At 41.4% G+C, this 19,637-nt stretch overlaps 1 protein-coding gene across 3 annotated transcripts; it reads left to right on the forward strand.

Annotated features, from left to right (window-relative positions):
• The first annotated feature begins 224 nt into the window (after positions 1 to 224).
• Positions 225 to 16,857, forward strand: ift57 (intraflagellar transport 57 homolog (Chlamydomonas)). Of its 3 annotated transcripts, none has more exons than XM_062023021.1 (12): positions 225 to 419; positions 554 to 725; positions 1,083 to 1,257; positions 1,357 to 1,508; positions 4,242 to 4,329; positions 4,395 to 4,463; positions 4,542 to 4,667; positions 11,342 to 11,413; positions 13,352 to 13,483; positions 13,568 to 13,630; positions 13,914 to 13,980; positions 14,054 to 16,857. In XM_062023021.1, the coding sequence occupies exons 2-12, from the start codon at positions 571 to 573 to the stop codon at positions 14,227 to 14,229; spliced, it is 1,275 nt and encodes a 424-aa protein (XP_061879005.1). In that variant the 5' UTR covers positions 225 to 419; positions 554 to 570; the 3' UTR covers positions 14,230 to 16,857. The 3 variants fall into 3 exon arrangements, with proteins under 3 accessions (XP_061879005.1, XP_061879006.1, XP_061879007.1); XM_062023022.1 differs by having other exon boundaries at positions 1,387 to 1,508; positions 14,054 to 16,856; XM_062023023.1 differs by having other exon boundaries at positions 1,390 to 1,508; positions 14,054 to 16,851.
• The last annotated feature ends 2,780 nt before the right edge of the window (positions 16,858 to 19,637 follow it).

The following is a 19,637-nucleotide window of genomic DNA, read 5'->3' on the forward strand; positions in this document are numbered from 1 at the left end:
AAGTTGAACCAACGTTCTGCTTGTGATGGGGGTGTATTTGTACCCAATAATTATTGTTAACGTTTGCAAAAGCTAACAAAGGCCTCAAAAAGTCTTAAAAATACAGTTTTCTGTGAAGAAAGGTTCACTACATTCAGATGCTTTTTTTCTGTAACACGAATTTGAAGGTTGAAGAGCAATATAAACACAATTGAACAGTGAATTGAAGTTACGCACAAGGCAGCTAGGTGGCAGTACAGCATCCAGAGTGATTAATAACCGTAGAAGAAAAACGGCAGGGTCTTGCGAGATATAAATAAAGTACAATAAGTCGAGTATCTGGTTATTTAACTTCCTTACTGGTGTCTGCTTATGAATTTATGCTATGGACATCCACTTGGGCAGAATAGATCCAGGTCGCTGACGCAGATTGACTAGAGGTGAGCGGCTAATGTTAGCATCTCAGCTAGCTAGTTAGCTTGCCGTTGTCAGGCAACGGCGACAAACAGTAGTGTTAGCTTAGCCACCGTACTAACGCTAGCCTATTCATTCTGTCCCTCTTGTCCTTCGCAAGGTTCATCTTTAGTCGCCATGGCGGACGACCGTCGCCGCGGGGAGGAGGACGAACGCGGCCCCGGAGCTCCTCACCAGGTGTTTGTGCTCATGGAGGCTTTGCTGGAGAAACTAAAAGTGTTGAACTACGAAGAGGAGCTCCTGTCCAAACACAACATGAAGACTCTGTCCAGGTGAGACAAATAATGTATAGAGCTATTCCCGACACATGTCATTTAACATACTCATGCAAGACCCAAAATAAACAAATTGCCCATTTGGGGATGATGAAGACGCTTTAAGAAGCTAAATACAGTTTTCAAATTATGATGCTACTGATAGAGAAATATTTTCCATCTTAGCAGAATGGACTGCTCTCTCAATTGATTGTAATGAATTGCTTTATATAATATTTTTCTTTACACAGATACATAGCAATGACTCTATGGTGAGCAAGCTAGCAATATCAGAATAGAATATAAGAAAAGAAAGAGAAATCATGTCTTGATATGTTTATGTTGCCCCCCACCCCTCTCTCCCACACACTGCAGACATTACTTTGTGTCCAGTCGGTACTTGGCGTCCAATCCTGGCGAGCAGTTCTACATGTTCACCATCATGGCGGCCTGGCTCATCAACGCGTGTGGGAAGTCCTTCGCCATACCTCAAGAAGATGACGAGCCCACCGCCATTGTGTCCAACATCCTGGCAGAGCTGCGTTCTTTTGTAAAATCTCTTTTGTAAAGTCATTAATGTAACATTTTCTAAGTGGGCCCACCACATTTACTAATTCCTTTACTTTTCACTTTTTCTGCTTGGTGGAAGTACAAATGTGCTGACAGGTGTGTGTCTCAGCAGGAGCTGAAGGTGGACATCCCGCCCTCTAAACTGAAGTCGGGTTCGGGCGAGCACGTCTGCTTTGTGTTGGACAGACTTGCTGATGAGGCCCTCAGGAGGCGGGGCTTCTCCTTTAAAAGGTGCCTTGATGTATCTATATCTCATTCGTGTGAAGTGGATTATATTTATATAGCGCTTTTCTCTAGTGACTCAAAGCGCTTTACATAGTGAAAACCCAATATCTAAGTTACATTTAAACCAGTGTGGGTGGCCTGGGAGCAGGTGGGTAAAGTGTCTTGCCCAAGGACACAACGGCAGTGACTAGGATGGCGGAAGCGGGGATCGAACCTGCAACCCTCAGGTTGATGGCACGGCCACTCTACCAACCGAGCTATACCGCCCCGTGTGCGTGAGTGAGTGAGTGTGTGTGTGTGTGTGTGTGTCTTTGTGTATGCTAGGATATATGTGTGTGTGTGTATTAAGGATGCAATAATTAACTGGTTTTACTATTGTAGTATCTGTTGGAATGTGATGGGACATGGTTTTCGTTTTGGTGGTAGTGTTGTGCGTAAGTGCCACTCACACGTTCATACTCGTCAATGCCACGTCCCTCTAAGATGTGAGGAGAGTGGTCCCAAGGTGCCCGCAGCCATATGGAGGAATGCAGTATCCCATAGGTTTTAGTTTAAGATAAACATCTAGTCCCTAACTCAGGGCAGCACCAACTGCAGAAGTCTGTAGCTCAGGTCAGGCCCAGTGACCCTAACTTTATCTATGGCCAGACACGTAAGGAACTCGTTACCAACCCGAAAAAAAGCCGAAGTCAGCAGCGTAGGAATATTTTGTGTACTTAAAAATGACCAGGGAGTCATTTAAGACGATAGCTCACCCATTTGCAAAACCTGCCAATATGGTGCAGCATTCACGGAATCTCCTTTAAACGCCAAAGTAAAGGTAAGACATAATAACTGAGTTAAATTATGGTAGTGGCAAGTGACTTCTTGAAGAACTGAGTTAAATATAAACGTGTAATTTACAATCAGTAGCTTAGCGTTGAGTCAGTTCATTGTAAACAAACAGCAACGGGTACTCCTGTCAAGAGCTTCATTCAGTGACCATTTAACGTTATAGATTGCTTTTTCCTGTCTGTGTTGAATAAACTGTAGGCATTGTAAGTTAAGATAGCAAGTGAAAAACACTAACATAACGTCAGGAGCTATACCATGGGATATAATTATGTGCATTTCAGTTATTATTAACACAGCATAAAATGGATACCGGTAATTAAAAATGAATAAATTGGCATGGATGACAGTTGTTGACAATACCACTTGAGTTTGTTACAATGGGGGATCAATAAAGTTAACCATAGTTTGAGACACTTGTGATTTAGGGCTATATAAATAAACATTGATTGATTGATATATTTATAATACAATTATTAATTAATCAATTTGTGTATTATTATTTAGACTCTGTTTATATTTATTATTTTGTACTTTTTTAATGTTTTTTGATTGCTGTTATTTCCAACAGTCATAAATAACACATCAATTGTAAAATAAATCTATTAATGCATAATATTCATGATAATTGTGAAACTGTGATTATTACTAAGACTATAATCATACAGTAAATATCTATAATCGTTGCATCTGTAGTGTGTGTATATATGCTTGCGTGTGTGCGATTATGTGGGCGTTTGTGTTGGGTCTTGGCTTAACTCCTCCCAGGATGGAGGATAATGCGGGTGTAGTCAATAATCACACAGTTTAAATATTTTACAAATTGTATTAAGAATAAGAGCAATATATTTGGATTCATTGTTGGTCTCATTGTTGAGAGAGAGAGAACGAGATGAGGAAAAGTAATCATTGTGAAGTAAAATGAATTATGTTTGTATGGCGCTTTTTCTCTAGGGACTCAAAAGCGCTTTACATAGTGAAACCCTTTATCTACATTCTTTAAGCTACATTTAAACCAGTGTGGGTAAAGTGTCTTGCCCAGGGACACAACAACAGTGACTTGGATGGCGGAAGTGGTGATCAAACCCGGAACGCTCAAGTCGCTGGCACAGCCGCTCCACCAGCCGAGCCATGATTATATAGTGTTAAGGCTGAACTCTTCACTAGCAAGTATGTATAAGCATGAAGTGAGAAACAATGCTGGCTTGAACCAGTCGGCCTATCTGACCTTTAGGAGGACTTCTTCTAAAATAAAAATACTAATATCTAACAATGTCATCTTGACTCTTTCTCTCATTTGTTTTGGACCGTGGTTAATAGTATTTGGCCCTTTAATGAGTTCTATGTGCATAGCGCCATACGTAGCGTTTGGTCCACCTGATTCTGACGTGGGTGAAGAATTTAGCTATGGCCTAGCCAGAGGTGTATACCTAACATGGGACACATGTGATCAAGGTTGAGTGCCGGTTTCATCTATATGCTTAGAGCGATATGGATAAGTGGTATATAATGGATGGAATATTGGATGGCATAGGTTAGCAAATATATACTGTATAATGTGTGCGTGTGTGTGTGTGTGTGTGTGTGTGTGTGTGTGTGTGTTTGCGTGCGTGCGTGCGTGTGTGTGTGTGTGTAGCCTTTTATGGCCCTTAAGTTAGTGTCTTTCAAAAATAAACGACTTTTGACCATAAAACCCCATGTTGACTTCCATGCAACCCTAGTCTAGGGCAATACCGAAAGACATGTGACTTCATATTACAACAAATACAAACGTGTATATATGATTGTGTAAGTGCGTCTGTGAAAATGTGTAAGTGCATATGTATGAATGCTTATTATGTGATTATTTTGTGTGTGTTTATGCACATGGCAGAATGTGACGTGCCTGCTTTGTGTCGTTCATTTCAGGCCAAATTACCCGACTGAAAACGCAGAAGAAGAGTCGATGATGGAGGATGACACAGAGCTGACTTTTAACAAAGTGGAAGAGATTATGGTGTGTGGTCTCCTCGTAGGCTCCTTCCATCCATCCAGTCATTTGACCTTGTCTTGTCTTCTCAGGAGGAGCCTGATGAAGACGAGGTCAACCTGGTGGACTTGGAGGCACTGACCCTTCAGAGCAGTCGCACTGTGAGCTCACGCGGACTGCCTGACAGCTTGTATTGTGAGCAATCACAGTCAACAATGTTGCCTCTGATTGTACTATAGGAAGCAGCCGCGGCGCTGGCTAAACCCGACAACATCCTGCAGTCCACAGTGGACGCGGCCGAGTGGAATCTGGAAGTGGAACGAGTCCTGCCACTGCTTAAAGTCACCATCAGGACCGACAACAAGGTAATAATCCAACGTTCCAATCATTCAAACCAATCAAACAACAGAAACAGAAAACCCCTTATCCTCTGATAATTTTTTACACAGGTAAGTGTGCCGTGTATTTCTTGAATCTCCGACTCTTAGCGTTGTATGGACTCATTGATCGTTTACAAACTGAGTTCGGAGAGGAAGTGACACCAGAAAGACCACACCCCACACAGGAAGTGACGTCAGAAAGAACGCCCCGCAGCCAGCTTCATAATAAAGCGGTTTCGTAACTCGGAGCTAACCATTGGAAATATGAAGGCGAGTCATCTGTACAGATGCTTGTGGAAATCACACATGAATACCTTAAAAGAAAGCGATTGCAGCTCTTTCGGATACAACACTTCTCAGACGGCAAGAGAACTTTGGAATGTCCAGGTCAGCTGTGATTCTACTTACCGAAAAACTTTGTCCATTTGTCGAAGGAGAGTCAACGAGAATGCGGGCTGCCGTGGATTTGATAAAAAAAGGTACCATGTGCAGTGTTTCCCATAAACTGCCAAGATACCTGTGGCGGTGGGGGCATGGCTATGGGCGTGGTCACCATGACATCGAATAATTTGCATAATTTACTACAATGATGTGATTTTCTCTAAAAAGGCTAAAAAAAATTATACTTACTAATTAATAATAACAGTTTTGTTTTAAACGTCCATCCATCCATCCATCCATTTTACAATATAATTACAACACTTTATGTACATATTTATATACAGATTTGAACAATAAGTTATTCACTGAAATATATTTATTAATAGTGGTTCTTACAAAAAATATATCTTATAAAATATAAAAGCTAAAATGTCTTTCAAAGCTCTGCCCCTTTAATTAGTGCATACTAAAAAATTTAACTTTAGCCTACTACTACAACCATATTATTTACCAGCAACATAAAGTGAAACAGAGGCAGAGGTGTCCTGCCACAGTCAGTAACAAATAAACAGAAAACAGTAGTGGTCAAATACAAATAAGGCAACAAGAGAAGTATCCTACACTTCTCTTTTGTAAAGTAAATCTGAACATAAATGTATTTCACTTCACTTCACTTCAACAGCCTATATGGGCATCTACATCAACTATATGATTTGCCTGAGAAGCTGGACAGGACAAAAAAACAAAACAATTTTTTAAAATTTTTTTTTAATTTAAATTTTATTTGTGGCGGACGTAATTCTTTCGTGGCGGGCCGCCACAAATAAATGAATGTGTGGGAAACACATCTTCTACCATCCTAGTCACGTCCGTTGTGTCCTTGGGCAAGACACTTCACCCTTGCTCCTGATGGGTGCTGGTAGCGCCTTGCATGGCAGCTCCCTCCATCAGTGTGTGAATGTGTGTGTGAATGGGTGAATGTGGAAATACTGTCAAAGCGCTTTGAGTACCTTGAAGGTAGAAAAGCGCTATACAAGTATAACCCATAACCCATGTGCTTTGTATTACCTGACCGCGAGGGAAAACTACGGCAAACAGCGAATGCATTTGGACTGGCAAAGCAGACTGTATCAGTTATTGTCCGCCATGTATGTCGTCTAGGTCCACAGTATATAAAGTCATCAAAAACAGATGGACAATGAAGGTGAAGGCAAAAGAGTGAGGAGTGTGCTGACCAGATATCTAGATCCAGAGATTGATTGATGTAAAATGTTCTTTATCACATTGTTTACGTGTCTAATAAAGATTTGATTAATTTATGATGGCTCAGGTGTGATTCACTACAATAGGGCCCCACAGCACACTGGATTCCAGTTAATTGAAATACCAAAACACTGGATATTGTTCTGATAACTTAAATTTAAGAATTTGTCCACAAAGCAACACAAGAAGAGGTGACTATGACGTTCGCATTTTCCGTGCATGCGTACTAGGTCACGTTGCGCCGGCGGACAGAGGGGGGAGGGGATCTTAAACCGTGGCATTGTTGTGTGTATGCCTTAGTGTAAACGGGGCCTTACACTAAGGCTGGAAAGCTTGGAGCTGATGAACGCTATTTATTTTTTTCCACGCATTTGTACTAGGTTGCGTTGCGCCAGCGGACGAAGGGGGAGGGGGTCTTAAACGGTGGCATTGTTGTGTGTGTGGACACGGATAAGGTTAGGTGGGATTTACCCTGGAAACCTGCGCGGAAAATTTTTTAAAATAAAAAGCGTCCATCTGCTCCAAGCTCTCCAGTAGATGGCTTTACTTCACTGTGAAGTTATTTAAAATAACTATATTGTAAATAGTTTGCTGTGCATTTTACATTTGTTTGCTGTGTTTTGTGTGCAAGTTTTTAAATTAAAATGTATCTCCTTTGAACAATATCCAGTGTTGTGGTATTTCAATTAACTAGAGTCCAGTGTGCTGTGGGGCCCTATTGTAGTGAATCACACCTGAGCCATCATAAATTAATCAAATCTTTAATCGATATGAGAAAGTAGACGATGCGATAAACAGTTTTGGACACGAGGGGATGGTTCCATCTTTCAGCTGCGCGCTTATGGCAGAGTTAGCGAAGATGCGGGCATCATGCACACTGCCTGGCCATTTCACAGTCACATCCATTAAACAATATTTGTAGTCACACACTGCCTATCACAATCACATCCACGGAAGGAAGGCACCAAGTTTTCCGGTAAGTAGAATCACAGCTGACTGTTCGAAAGCTCTCTTGCCGTCTGAGATGTGTAGTATCCGAAATAGCTGAAATCGCCCGTTGCCTTCTCTTAAGGTATTGATTTGTGATTTCCAAAAGCGCCTGTACGTGTACAAAAAGGAGAAACACGGGCATGTGTGCATGATCCGCCTCCATCTTTGTTATGAAGCTGGCTGTGTCACGTTCTTTCTGATGTCACTTCCTGTGTGGGGCGCTGACTTTCTGGCGTCTTCCGCTCCGAACTCACTTTGTAAACGATCAATGAGTCCATACAAAGCTAAGTGCCAGAGATTCAAGAAACACACGGCTGACTTACCCGTGTAAAATTTGTCCGAGAAGGGGGACCTTAAACACTGGTTCAGTGTGGCTGAAACGGGGCTTAGGTTAAATAATTATTCGTTTAAGGGGTTAAACGACTTAGTGTACATGGCCATAGTGTCTCACAGGTTATGATAATACCATTGTTATGGAAATATTCAATGTACAACTTTGCATCAATTATTCCTTAGCCTTGACCAGACAGACATAACAGGCTACACGAGTCCCAGACTGGCCACATTACAATGTCTTCAATAGAAGTTGCTGAGGGTTCACACTCAATGCAAAACAAATGTTGTTCTATAGCATGCAGTCTGTCAAAAACTAGACCAAATTTACATGTGTAACCAGGACTGCAACGAAACTCATTGAACTGCCTATATCCAACATTATTGAGTTCAATAATGAGGCCATCATTCTTATTAAAGCTGACACACGTTAGACTTAGACAAACTTTAATGATCCACAAGGGAAATCGTTCCACACAGTAGCTCAGTTACAAAAGATGGAAAGGATAATGCTCACAAGGACACAAAAAGAGGGCGAAAACAAAAAGTTTAAAAGTACACCAAAAATGTACCATAATAACAATATAAAATCTAACATATGTAATATATATATATATATATATATATATAAAATCATAATCAGTGTTGGGTTAGTTACTGAAAACCAGTAACTAGTTACAGTTACTTTATTTCAAAAGTAACTCAGTTACTAACTCAGTTCCTTACACAAAAAAGTAATGCGTTACTGTGAAAAGTAACTATTTAGTTACTTTTTTTTTCTTCTTTTTTTTTTTTTAAAAGCTCCCATTAATGCCCTTTTAGCCCTCATTTCAGTACTCTTATTGCACTGGAGAATAATACAATCTGTTGATCAACTTGATTTGCATCACTGAACTCTGCTAAGCAATGTGGTCTACATACAACACACAAAGACAAAGATATGTTTCAAAGGACCAATTTATTTCAGGCCAGAAGAAATCGACAAAACTATTTTAAATTTAAATTTAAATTTATTTTAAACTATTTTGAATTATCATTAATCATTTAAATAGCTGCAACATAACATACATAAGTAACAAACAGCATAATAACAACATAGCTGTAAACCTGGCTTCCCCTAAGGAAGGCACACGTGACATACACAAAGCCTAACCAGGCAGATTTGAATTGTTGTTTTGGGCAGTAGACGGGATCTTTGATCCAAGACACAACTTACATTTAACTAAAATGTTCTTTTCTTTGTGCTCGACAAAAGAAAAGAAGTGAGAATATCTCATACTTGCCAACCCTCCCGAATTTCAGTGCCTCTCTCCGGGACAACCATTCTCCCCAATTTCTCTCGATTTCCAGCCGGACTTAAGGCACGCCCCCTCCAGGTCCGTGCGGATCTGAGTGAGGACAGCCTGTCGTTACGTCCGCTTGGCCAACCAAAAAGTAACCACAGAACGTTCTGTGGTTACTTTTTGGTTGGCCACCGGTTTATGTTGTATTGCGCACCCCCCTCCCCTCCCTCTTCCCCACACCCAGACACGCACAGAGCGCGCCTCCGCTTGTGACACAAGAGATTTAGAAGGACGACACCGCAGCGCTGCAATGAAACACACTCAGATCTTCTGTTTCTAGCTGATACTACCGGTACATAAAAAATAACTTAAAACAACGCAGTAACGCATCATGTAGTAGGTAACCGAGTTACTGAATATAAAAAAATAACGCGTTAGATTGCTAGTTACCGCCGAAACTAACGGCGTTACAGTAACATGTTACTTTGTAACGCGTTAGTCCCAACACTGTATATAATGTATACAATATATTAAAAATCACAGTTATCATTTACAAGATAACAGTATATATAACAGCTGCAGCAAAATGAATAGGGCAGCATAAAAATATAAGAATAGATAGTGGGGGTGGTAGTGGGGAAATGTGACGCAGTGGTGGCTGGTTGAAGAGTAGGACTGTGTGGATTGTTTATCTGGAGAGGTGTGAGGACAGGAGTAGTGGGGGGAAGGCCAGCAGGGGGTGCGGTGCTAAATCTATTTAAAAACAAATTCAGCTCATTCGTTCTATCTGCACACCCTTTCTGCTGCTTGGCTTTGATGTTGAAGTCAGTGATCGTGTTCATGCCGTTCCACACATCCCGAGTATTATTCTTCTGGAGTTTGGCCTCCAGCTTCCTCCTTTAGGCATTGTTCCCCTCCCGCAGCTTAACTTTAAACTGCCACTGTATCCTCCTCAACTTGTCCCGATCACCAGATCTGAAGGCTAGCTTCTTTTTATTCAGCATCACCTTTGGCTGTCTGGTGATCCAGTAGGAATTTTTGTAGGAATGATGGAGTCCTCACAGAAATGAATGTAGTCTGTGATGCAGTCAATGTCTGTCCCGTGAGGCTCACAGAGCACGTCCCAGTCTGGGGTCTCAAAACAGTCCTGCAGGGCGAGACGTGCCTCCTGGCTCGACCTCCACATTGATTTTGTTAAGACAGGCTGCCTCCTCACAGCAGGAACATGTTGAGGTGTTAAAAACACTAGATTGAGATCAGGCCATCCCAGGGGGGCAGAGCAGTGGCACTGTATGCATCTTTGGAATTAGCATACAGTAGGTCCAGAGTTTTATTGTCCCGTGTAGCACAGTGCCCAAAATTTTTGTGGAAAGTGTAAAACTGAGTCCAAAGTGGCATGATTAAGGTCACCCGAAATGAGAACGAGAGGCATCGGGGTGTTTTTGTTGCCTGGCAAACGTGGCATGTATTGTGTCGCAAGCAGCAGCCTCGTCTGCAAAAGGAGGGATGTACACTCCGATGAAGATGACAGAAGTAAACTTCCTTGGCAAATAATATGGTCGATTTCCCACAGCCAGAAGTTCAATGTCCGGCACACAAACACACTCCTTTACTGTAATATGTCCAGGATTTATCATTTATTATACCACCTCTCGTTCACCAAGATGGCAATCCCACCGCCTTTCTTATTACCGCTCAGGAGTGTGTCTCTATTTGCCGTGAGGTAAAGACACCCTGTGGTCCGGGAAGTCCGCGTGTAGCCAAGTGTCCGTGAAACACATGATACTGCTCACGGCGAACTGTTTTTGAGTTCGAATGAGCCCGAACAATTCATCCATTTTATTCGCCAAAGGCCGCACATTCCCCATGAGGACAGAGGGAATCGCACGCTTAAATTTCCTTCTCCGCTCCTTCATCTTTGTGCCGGCACGGCATCCCCGGTGCTTTTTCCGTAGGTCCCAGAGAATGTCCGGCCACGCTCCCAATGCCCTGGGGACATGAAGAGTGCAATCAGCTCCTTGCGTGTGTAAACAAAGGGCCGGCCGCTCAACTGAGCGCAGCCAAACACAAAACGGTCCGAAAAGAAAAAGTAACAAAAACGCCCAAGAACCATTATCAGTGGTTGATGGAAAAGATAAGTGATAAAAAAGCAAAAAAAAAAGTTGAGAAGAACACCAAAAATAAAGTAAAAATGAACGAAGTCTCAGGAGCTACTGTGAACTGCTACCACTCTTTCAGGCGCACAAATAAACCCAACACCCATCCATTTTCTACCGCTTGTCCCGTTCGGGGTCGCGGGGGATGCTGGAGCCTATCTCAGCTACATTCGGTCACAAACAAGCAAACTGTTTTTACTGCATGTTCATTTGCATTCTTGCTATGGTTTATTATTGTTCTCTGGGGCTGCAGGACTGGAGAATCCATGTGGACCAGATGCACCAGCACCAGGATGGGATCCAGTCCTCACTCCAAGAGGCCAAGGTGTGTTTAGGGATTGTTGTTTGAAATATTACACGTTGGCCACAGAAAGAACACTTTAGGTCATGAATGTTAGTCCTCTGTGTTGGACATCACTAAAACCTATAGTCCCATATGATGTCATCTCTGTTACGTCAATTCCTTTATGTAAAGGTTGGCTCCTTCCTGCACATGTGTCGAATTGAGAAACTAACTGGTTACATGTAACTCCAGCTGTGGATGGCGCTTTGTCAACATGTCTCTGACATTGGTTCTGCCGAGTGGCTTTGTCCTGAACGTCATCTAAAAATGGTATACATGTGAACAGGGTACGGCCTGACTACCAAAATGCCTTACTGTCCCCAGGGGAATCTAAAATGTTGTGTCTATAGGCCTGGAGTTGCTTTGCAGACATTACAAGCAAAGTTCAACTCCCAGGTGTTGTTGAAGGAGGGAGGGAGGTCAGAGCAGCTATCACTGAGGTGTCCTCGGAGGATGTTTTCAGAACAGCCTTCTTCTGTTATGAGCAGCGTCAAGGCCATTTGAGGGATTCGAATCGTAGTTAAAGTTTGTTGTTTTCCAAGCGAACTGACATTTTAATAGCTTGTCTGATCTAATCGTCCCTGCTGGCTCTCAAGTTGATCAATTTTCGCATTTTAGTAAGCCTATCAGTGATGTGATCCAACTTACAATTCAGTTCAGAAATCGCCACAGTCTGTGTTCCCACAGCTCGACCCATGCTTTCCATTGCAACGGGCACCCTTTGGGCTACTTGAACGGCTGCCATCATCTTCCAAATTTGACGATACACCAAAGTAATGCCCAGCACAATCAGCAGAAACCCTGCGATCATGGTTCCAAATAGGTAGATGTCTCCCACGTTCTCGGCGGAAAGTAAAAGAGAGGCACATGATTTTCCATTTCTCCCAGGAGTCTCTCACTTACCCTGCAGCAATTGTTCCATCAGGGCATCCAGGCTCCTCGTCATGAACATTTTGTCAATTGAGTCGAGAGTCCAGCTTATCAATTCCATGTCAGGTCTTTAGATTTTGGAGGACAGCGCAGAGAAAGGGGCTCTTAAAAGTATAGACAAGACAAAACAGAGAGCAAGCAGGGAGAGACAGAGAGGGAAGAAATGCGACCGCCTCCACCAAGTGCCAAGACAGAAAAAGTATAGTTTATGGGTTAGTTTAAAGTTAAAGTTATAGTTTAAAGACCACTTCTGAGTAAAAACTCTGCAAGATAGTTCCACTGATCAGCATTCTTCAGTACAAAGATGCCTCAGAAATGTTCCTGCTGTGAGGCTTGCTAGTTTAATCATGTTTGGGTTTTCCTGTGTTTTGGTGTTTTAATTACTAATTAAGATTAGTTGTGTTTAATTCCACCTGTGTCCGTCCTTCAGTGCTGGATCATTCTACTTGTTAGTTGGCTTCCTGTGCACCTCCCTGTTGCCAAAAAAATAGTTTAACATACATTACACCTGCTATCTCTGTATCCTTGGGGTCACGCTGCAAGCTACGCTCACCAAACCATTACAGAAATGATCCAGCCAGTGAGTGACCCCGCAAAGATATCTATGGCCCGGCGGCATGACAAGATTTTGGCACTGATGGCCACATTGAAGCGTTCTTCAGCCTCTCCTCAAGCTCCCTCCCACCCATCCCTGTCGTCTGTTGGCCTCTCTGGGGACGTCTGGGATCCATCCCTTGAGGGGAGGAGCTATGAGTAGCTTTGCAGCTTGGGAGGCACAGTTAATTCTTGCTCTAGTGAGGTCTTTGATGATGCCACTACAATGCCTCCCTTCTTGGATGACCTCATCAGCGACGTCGCATCCAGCAAGCCTTCCTGCTCCATTCGTTCTAATGACTCCTCGTCATACGTCTTCCATGTCTCCTCTTCATGCTTCCTCAAAGTGTCTTCTTCATGCCTCCTCATGTCACCTCATTATGATGTTTTTGTCAGTGCTATCTGGACAAAGTTCAGGTGGACATCAGTAAGACACTGGAGAAGGTGTCCAGTCGAGAGAAGTACATCAACAAGCAGCTGGAAGACGTCATCAGCGAGTACCGTGATGCTCAGGCCAAACTAAGTGAGGTAAAGCCCTGGCTTCCTCTTTTACGAGTCCCGAGAAAGCTAGCTGCTAGCTTTTCTCCAACTTTTGTCTTTGTCCTCTGTCAGGTCCGAGAGCGCTACCAGCTTGCCAGTGGGGGTGTGGCCCAGAGGACCCGGGTCCTGGCTGAGGTCGGTGAACGCATCATGCCGTGCAGTACTTTGTCACGCTAGTGGACATCCGTCTTGGCAGTGACCAATGACTTGTGACCAATGTGGTGGTATTCAAAGACAGCTGAAATGGTCTTTAATAGCAAATAATAAATAAAATGTCCTTTAAGCTCAGCTTTAGAAGATATGATTGAATGAGATAGGAGTTATAATGATGAGCTGATGATAACCACCACACTAGTGACTCGTCAGCGCCAAAATCTAGGACGACATAGTGACTAAGATGTTTGGTGACATTTTCCAGATGAGTGAGGAGCTGGAGAAAGTGAAACAGGAGATGGAGGAGAGAGGAAGCAGCATGTCTGATGGAGGTGATGCTTCTTCATCATCTTCACTTTTTTAGACAGTGTGCTCCATCTCATGTATGTGTGTGTGTGTGTGCAGCGGCAGTGGTGAAGATCAAGCAAAGCTTGAGCAAACTGAAGCAGGAGATCGTGAGGATGGACGTGCGGGTGGGCGTGGTGGAGCACATGCTGCTGCAAGCCAAACTCAAGGAGAAGTCCAACATGAACATGGACATGCACGCTGCCAATATGGCCGCTACGGCAGCGTTCATCTGAGTCCACTTCAACTGCAAGTACTTTTTCAGAAACCTGCAGTGCAGTCAGTTTCAAGCATCGATGTTTACATCACTGTGTGGTTAATTTTGATACACAACATTTTTTAAATGCAAAAACCCCAACTTTTCTTACCTATTGGTACCTTTGTGTGTGTATTTGGGATCTGCATAAGTCCCGAAAATTTTAAATCAAAGAGGGACAAGCGGTAGAAAATGGATGGATGTATGAACCATGGAGGCATGGCAGATATATTTATAAAACAATTGTGCCTTCCTTCATACTTCCTCCAAATGAGCTGTTTGGAATGTACCCAATTTGTGACATTTCCCCATTGGTGGTGTCCGCGGATATCTCCATATATGGTAGAGATTTACCCAAAGGGCTTTGCACGAGTCCACTATTATAGTCCGACGTTGTTGTCAATAAGTTCCTTATTTTTCTGTTGCCATTTCTAATAAAAAGTAGCGTATAGTTCTAACTTACATATGTCAGTAGACTCGATGTGGAAGTGCTAAAAACTACAACATGGCTGACAGGGAGATGACACAGCTGAAGTGGAGCCACGTAAATAAGACCCCCCCACAAAACGACACATACCAAGGAGACCTCAGAAAGCGGCTTGAGATGGTCTGTAAAACATAATCTTTGCAAAATTTTGAACAAAGATCCACCATTACATGTTTTGTAGACCACAATAAATGTAGAAAAACAAATCATTATATGACCCTTTAAACTACTTCAATCAGGTATTGGAACGTTTTGGATCAAGACAAACTTTAGAGACCTGAGACAAAAAGACGAAGAAGACATTAGCATGTCCTTGTCTACTCAAGACCCACCAAGCTCTTGTGCATTTCCTGTTGAGCTTTGTAGATTTATTTACCAATGTGATGGACTTGAACAAAAATGTGGATAAAAGAGACTCAATTACATACTGATATGGTTCTGTAAGCGGGTGGGTGTTTCCTGGTGTCACCTGCTTTAGTTCCATGGGGAAGGGTGGCTTCTTCTGAAATTTTGCTCGACTGCATCCTTGGAATTGGATGAGACTGAGGACTGATGTTGTCACTAGTTTACATGCTGCGGTTGGAAAACAGAAGGCTTGCATGCATACATTAATCCAACTTTTTTTATTGGCATTTTCATATAGACAGAAAAAAGTGCAAGTCGAAACAGTACAACCCGGCTTGCCTGCATACATTGCATACACTTTGATCCATGGATCATCAGAGCGAACGTTCGACGCTAAAGGAATATATTAGTCAAATATTTAGATAGAATACACTTCAAAAACAACAAAATATACATTTTTACCCCATATTTTTGCATGCTGAGTATTAGGGCTGTCTTTGACAAAGGATTTTCATAGTCGAATCGAATTGGTTAGATTTTGCCTATCGTCGACTGTCTGGCTGGTCACTAGGATTTATTAATATTACATGAATGTGCTTTAGCATATACAGTATATATGTGAATATTACATGTTCAATAAATATGTTTATAAAAGAAGTATAGTTATTCCTTAAATGGGAACTGCACTTTTTTGGAATTTTGCCTATCATCCACAATCCTTATAAAAAACAAAAAGACAAAATATATATATATTTTTTGCATTCTAACTTGTAATAATTGGCTCGCTCTAGGTGGCTTGCAATGCAGCTAATGGGAGCAATCCATTTTGCCTGTAAATCGAAGGGAGGAGAACCTTTTCTCCTACGCCGTTTTCTTTAATCTAATAAAGCTCACCAAGTTTTTGTCATTTTTCAGATTGACCGTCTTAGATTTATTTTACAGTGTGATTCTCTGAAGAAGAAAGTGAGAACATCCCCAGGACAGAGACCATCTCAGCCACCAAACCAAGCAGTTTGGTCTGCTTCAAAGGGTCTTTCCAAGAGGACCTCCCTCAGAGCGTTCCGCTCAGAGTCTAGAAAGGATGTCCTTCGCTTCTCCTCTGCCCAGTATATGAAGTACAGAGCAAGCTTTGATCTACAGTGGTCCGATTGGATCTCCCCACCTCTGCTTGCTTCCGGTCATCTGGCCCTGTCTTGTGGGGGTGATGTATCTCACTATCCACACACTACGGGGCGGTATAGCTCGGTTGGTAGAGTGGCCGTGCCAGCAACTTGAGGGTTGCAGGTTCGATCCCCGCTTCCGCCATCCTAGTCACTGCCGTTGTGTCCTTGGGCAAGACACTTTACCCACCTGCTCCCAGTGCCACCCACACTGGTTTAAATGTAACTTAGATATTGGCTTTCACTATGTAAAGCGCTTTGAGTCACTAGAGAAAAAGCGCTCTATAAATATAATTCACTTCACTATATTTTTACGTCCTGCATCTCTAGATCTTCTGATCCACTGTGACTATAGCATAGGCACAAACTTCCTGAGAGCCATGAGTTTATGACTGTGACCCAATGGTTACCATGAGGCTAATTATATTTCAAAAGAAAGAGTCTGACACAAAGAAAGGGAACTGATGAGAGCTCTAAGGAGAACACTTAGAAATTGATATTAATCTTATCATTTGTGATATGTCAATATCTATACTACATTACGATTATGATTCATACACCCATCATCATAGTACATTTGTACTATGAAGATGGGTGTATGAATCATAAACGGTACTATACCGCTTCTAAAAAGTACGGTTCTCTTTTTTTTATTTTTTTTATTTTTTTACCAACACACCATGACATTGCTGGTTTTACGAGCAGAGGAGCATGTTCGGCAATGCACAATCATAGAGTACTTACAGGCAGACACAGTGTGTAGACAGAAAAGGGAGAGTGGACGCCTTTTGGCTTAATAACTAACGATAAAGGTGAAGCTATAACACTGAAACGCACTGAGGTGCTTTAAACATGGCTAGCTAGCTAGCAGCTAACGTCTGCAGTCGGTAGTGTTTTAGATACTTCTAAATCACTAATCCTCGCCTCCATGCAGACAAATAAAGTACGTTTCTCGCAAGTATCATGCCTTCAGAACAAGGAATAGCTAAACATGTTTCACTACACACCGTAGGAGGATACAATAACTCACTGGCGTCACTGCTAACAAGCTGGCACTTCACAATGTAAAATAACGCCATAGGTGGATCTACACCTGACATCCACTGTAAGTACAAGAGCATATCTAGTCGATACTACAATGATTACATCGATATTTTTTTATAATGACTTTTTTTTTTGTTTAAAAAAAAATTCACGTTATGTTTATAAACTCAGGAAATATGTCCCGTGGACACATGAGTACTTAAATTATGACCAATGTATGTAACTACTTGGTATCAGATCTATACCCAAATGTGTGGTATCATCCAAAACTAATATGTGTTTATTACATTTTAACAGAAGTGTAGATGGAACATTTTAAAACAGAAAATAGCCAGATATTAACAGTAAATGAACAAGTAGATTAATAATCAATTTTGTACCCCTTGTCCTTCATAATTTTGACAAAATAATAGAATGGGAAATGACACAATATGTTACTGCATACGTCAGCACCCAAATTAGCAGCCTTTGTTTGCTTACTACTAAAAGACATGTTGTCTTGTATGTTCACTATTTTATTTAAGGACACAATTGTTCTTGTATTGCAATAAGAAACATATGTTTAATGTACCATAAATGTTTTTGTTAAAATAAAACTAATGCCATTTTTTGTGGTCCCCTTTATTTAGAAAAGTATCGAAATACATTTTGGTACGGGTAACAAAACATACATATATACACACAAGTGTGTATATATGAATATGTATATATTATTATTATATTATATGTATCCACATGCACTCCTATTTACTGTCTACAGTTCATGGGATGACAATCAATTGAACGATTGATGAAAATGAACTGAATAATTTTGCCGGCCTTGATAAGGTATTTGCTTGTTTTTTGTCCTCGTGTCTTGCCTCCAAACAGGAAGCAAGATAGTTCAAGTAGAATAACAATTGTATTCAAGGTATTAACAGTTCTCAAGGGAAAAACTGTTTTCTTTAAGTTAATACTTTTGTCACTGTTTTTGCCTTTTTTGTTCCACTCGCGCAATTCTTTGTTTCTCACTGGCAGAAACTGTCATTTGCACTCGACAGGTGGTGCTGCTGAGTCAAGTTAAGGCCGACATAGCTACTCATTTGCGACAGTACCGTCAATAAAAAATAACGGAAGAAGAAGAAAAAGCGCGAAGGCTTAGCAGTGCTTCTCAAATATTTTCTGTTGCCCCCCTTGCAGGAAGAAGAAAATATTTCGCGACTCTCCACCTTGAATATAAATATTGTATAAATTGTCTACAAAATTGTTATAACTATACCTCTGCATAACATTGTAAGCTTATTAACATTAAAGGAAACAACACACCAGTCTTTCCTCGTCTCCCACTGTGGTTACAGTGAAGCCAAGTGCTACATACCCCTCGCCATATTCTGGTATAGAAAAAAGCATGATGAGGTGGCGACTTGTCCAGGGTGTACCCCGCCTTCCGCCCGAATGCAGCTGAGATAGGCTCCAGCACCCACCGCGACCCCAAAAGGGACAAGCGGTCGAAAATGGATGGATGGATGGATGTTCACCGAGGTCACACACGCCCCCTGGCAAAAAAGGGGAGTCTGCGGGGATAATTGTTTTATGACCCTCCAGGAAGTGGGCGTGATTTATGCGTTCCTCCTATCGTCAAGGACATGTGAACGGAAACGGGTGTGTTTACAAGGTTAATAGAGGCACTATTTAAGACAGTTGAGCTAAAGGTCACCTTGCAACGAGACAATGAGTTTACACGTAGCCTACAGCTAAAATAGAAAGGATATTAAAACGTAATGTTTAAGTGTGTGAATTGCCTTGTGGGGAATTCGGGGGGTGGGGGGGATGTGTGTTCTGTTAGTAGACAAATACAAATAATGTTTAAATTGTTTCATCAGAAATTACAGCGAGTAGCAGACAGATACAGATAGTGCGTAGATTGTTTCATTAGTCTTTTAGCTAATAGTGTACCTTAAAAAATAGCGTGTCAAGTTTTGAGTTAAATTGACTAAAAATAGACAGGATGTTTAAATTGTTACATTAGTCTTACAGAGACAAGTTTAGAAACGTTTATTTAAGACAAAAGTATACATAATTATAATTTTAAGATAAGAACAATTGTTTCAATAACTTTTATTGTAAGTCACGAGTAAACAGAAATATTCTTTAAAAATATAAAAATAGCTCATGAACTTTTAAGACAAACAGCCTTTATACAATGATACTTTTTAAGAAAGAAAAACGTTTACAAACTTTTATTTAAGACATGGTAAATCCACTTTTATTTAAGAAAAAAGTATACAATATAATACTTTTTATATGAGGAAAACAGTTAACTTTTATTTAAGATTAAAAGTAGACAATACTTGTAATATAAGAAAAAAATTG

Source organism: Entelurus aequoreus, linkage group LG16, assembly GCF_033978785.1.
Source record: "Entelurus aequoreus isolate RoL-2023_Sb linkage group LG16, RoL_Eaeq_v1.1, whole genome shotgun sequence".
NCBI classification, from domain to species: domain Eukaryota; kingdom Metazoa; phylum Chordata; class Actinopteri; order Syngnathiformes; family Syngnathidae; genus Entelurus; species Entelurus aequoreus.

Coding starts and splice junctions, on each gene's coding strand:
- ift57 (XM_062023021.1), top strand. CDS start 571: ATGGCGGACGACCGTCGCCGCGGGGAGGAGGACGAACGCGGCCCCGGA. Junction 726..1,082: donor AACATGAAGACTCTGTCCAG/GTGAGACAAATA, acceptor CACACACTGCAG/ACATTACTTTGTGTCCAGTC. Junction 1,258..1,356: donor TGGCAGAGCTGCGTTCTTTT/GTAAAATCTCTT, acceptor GCTTGGTGGAAG/TACAAATGTGCTGACAGGTG.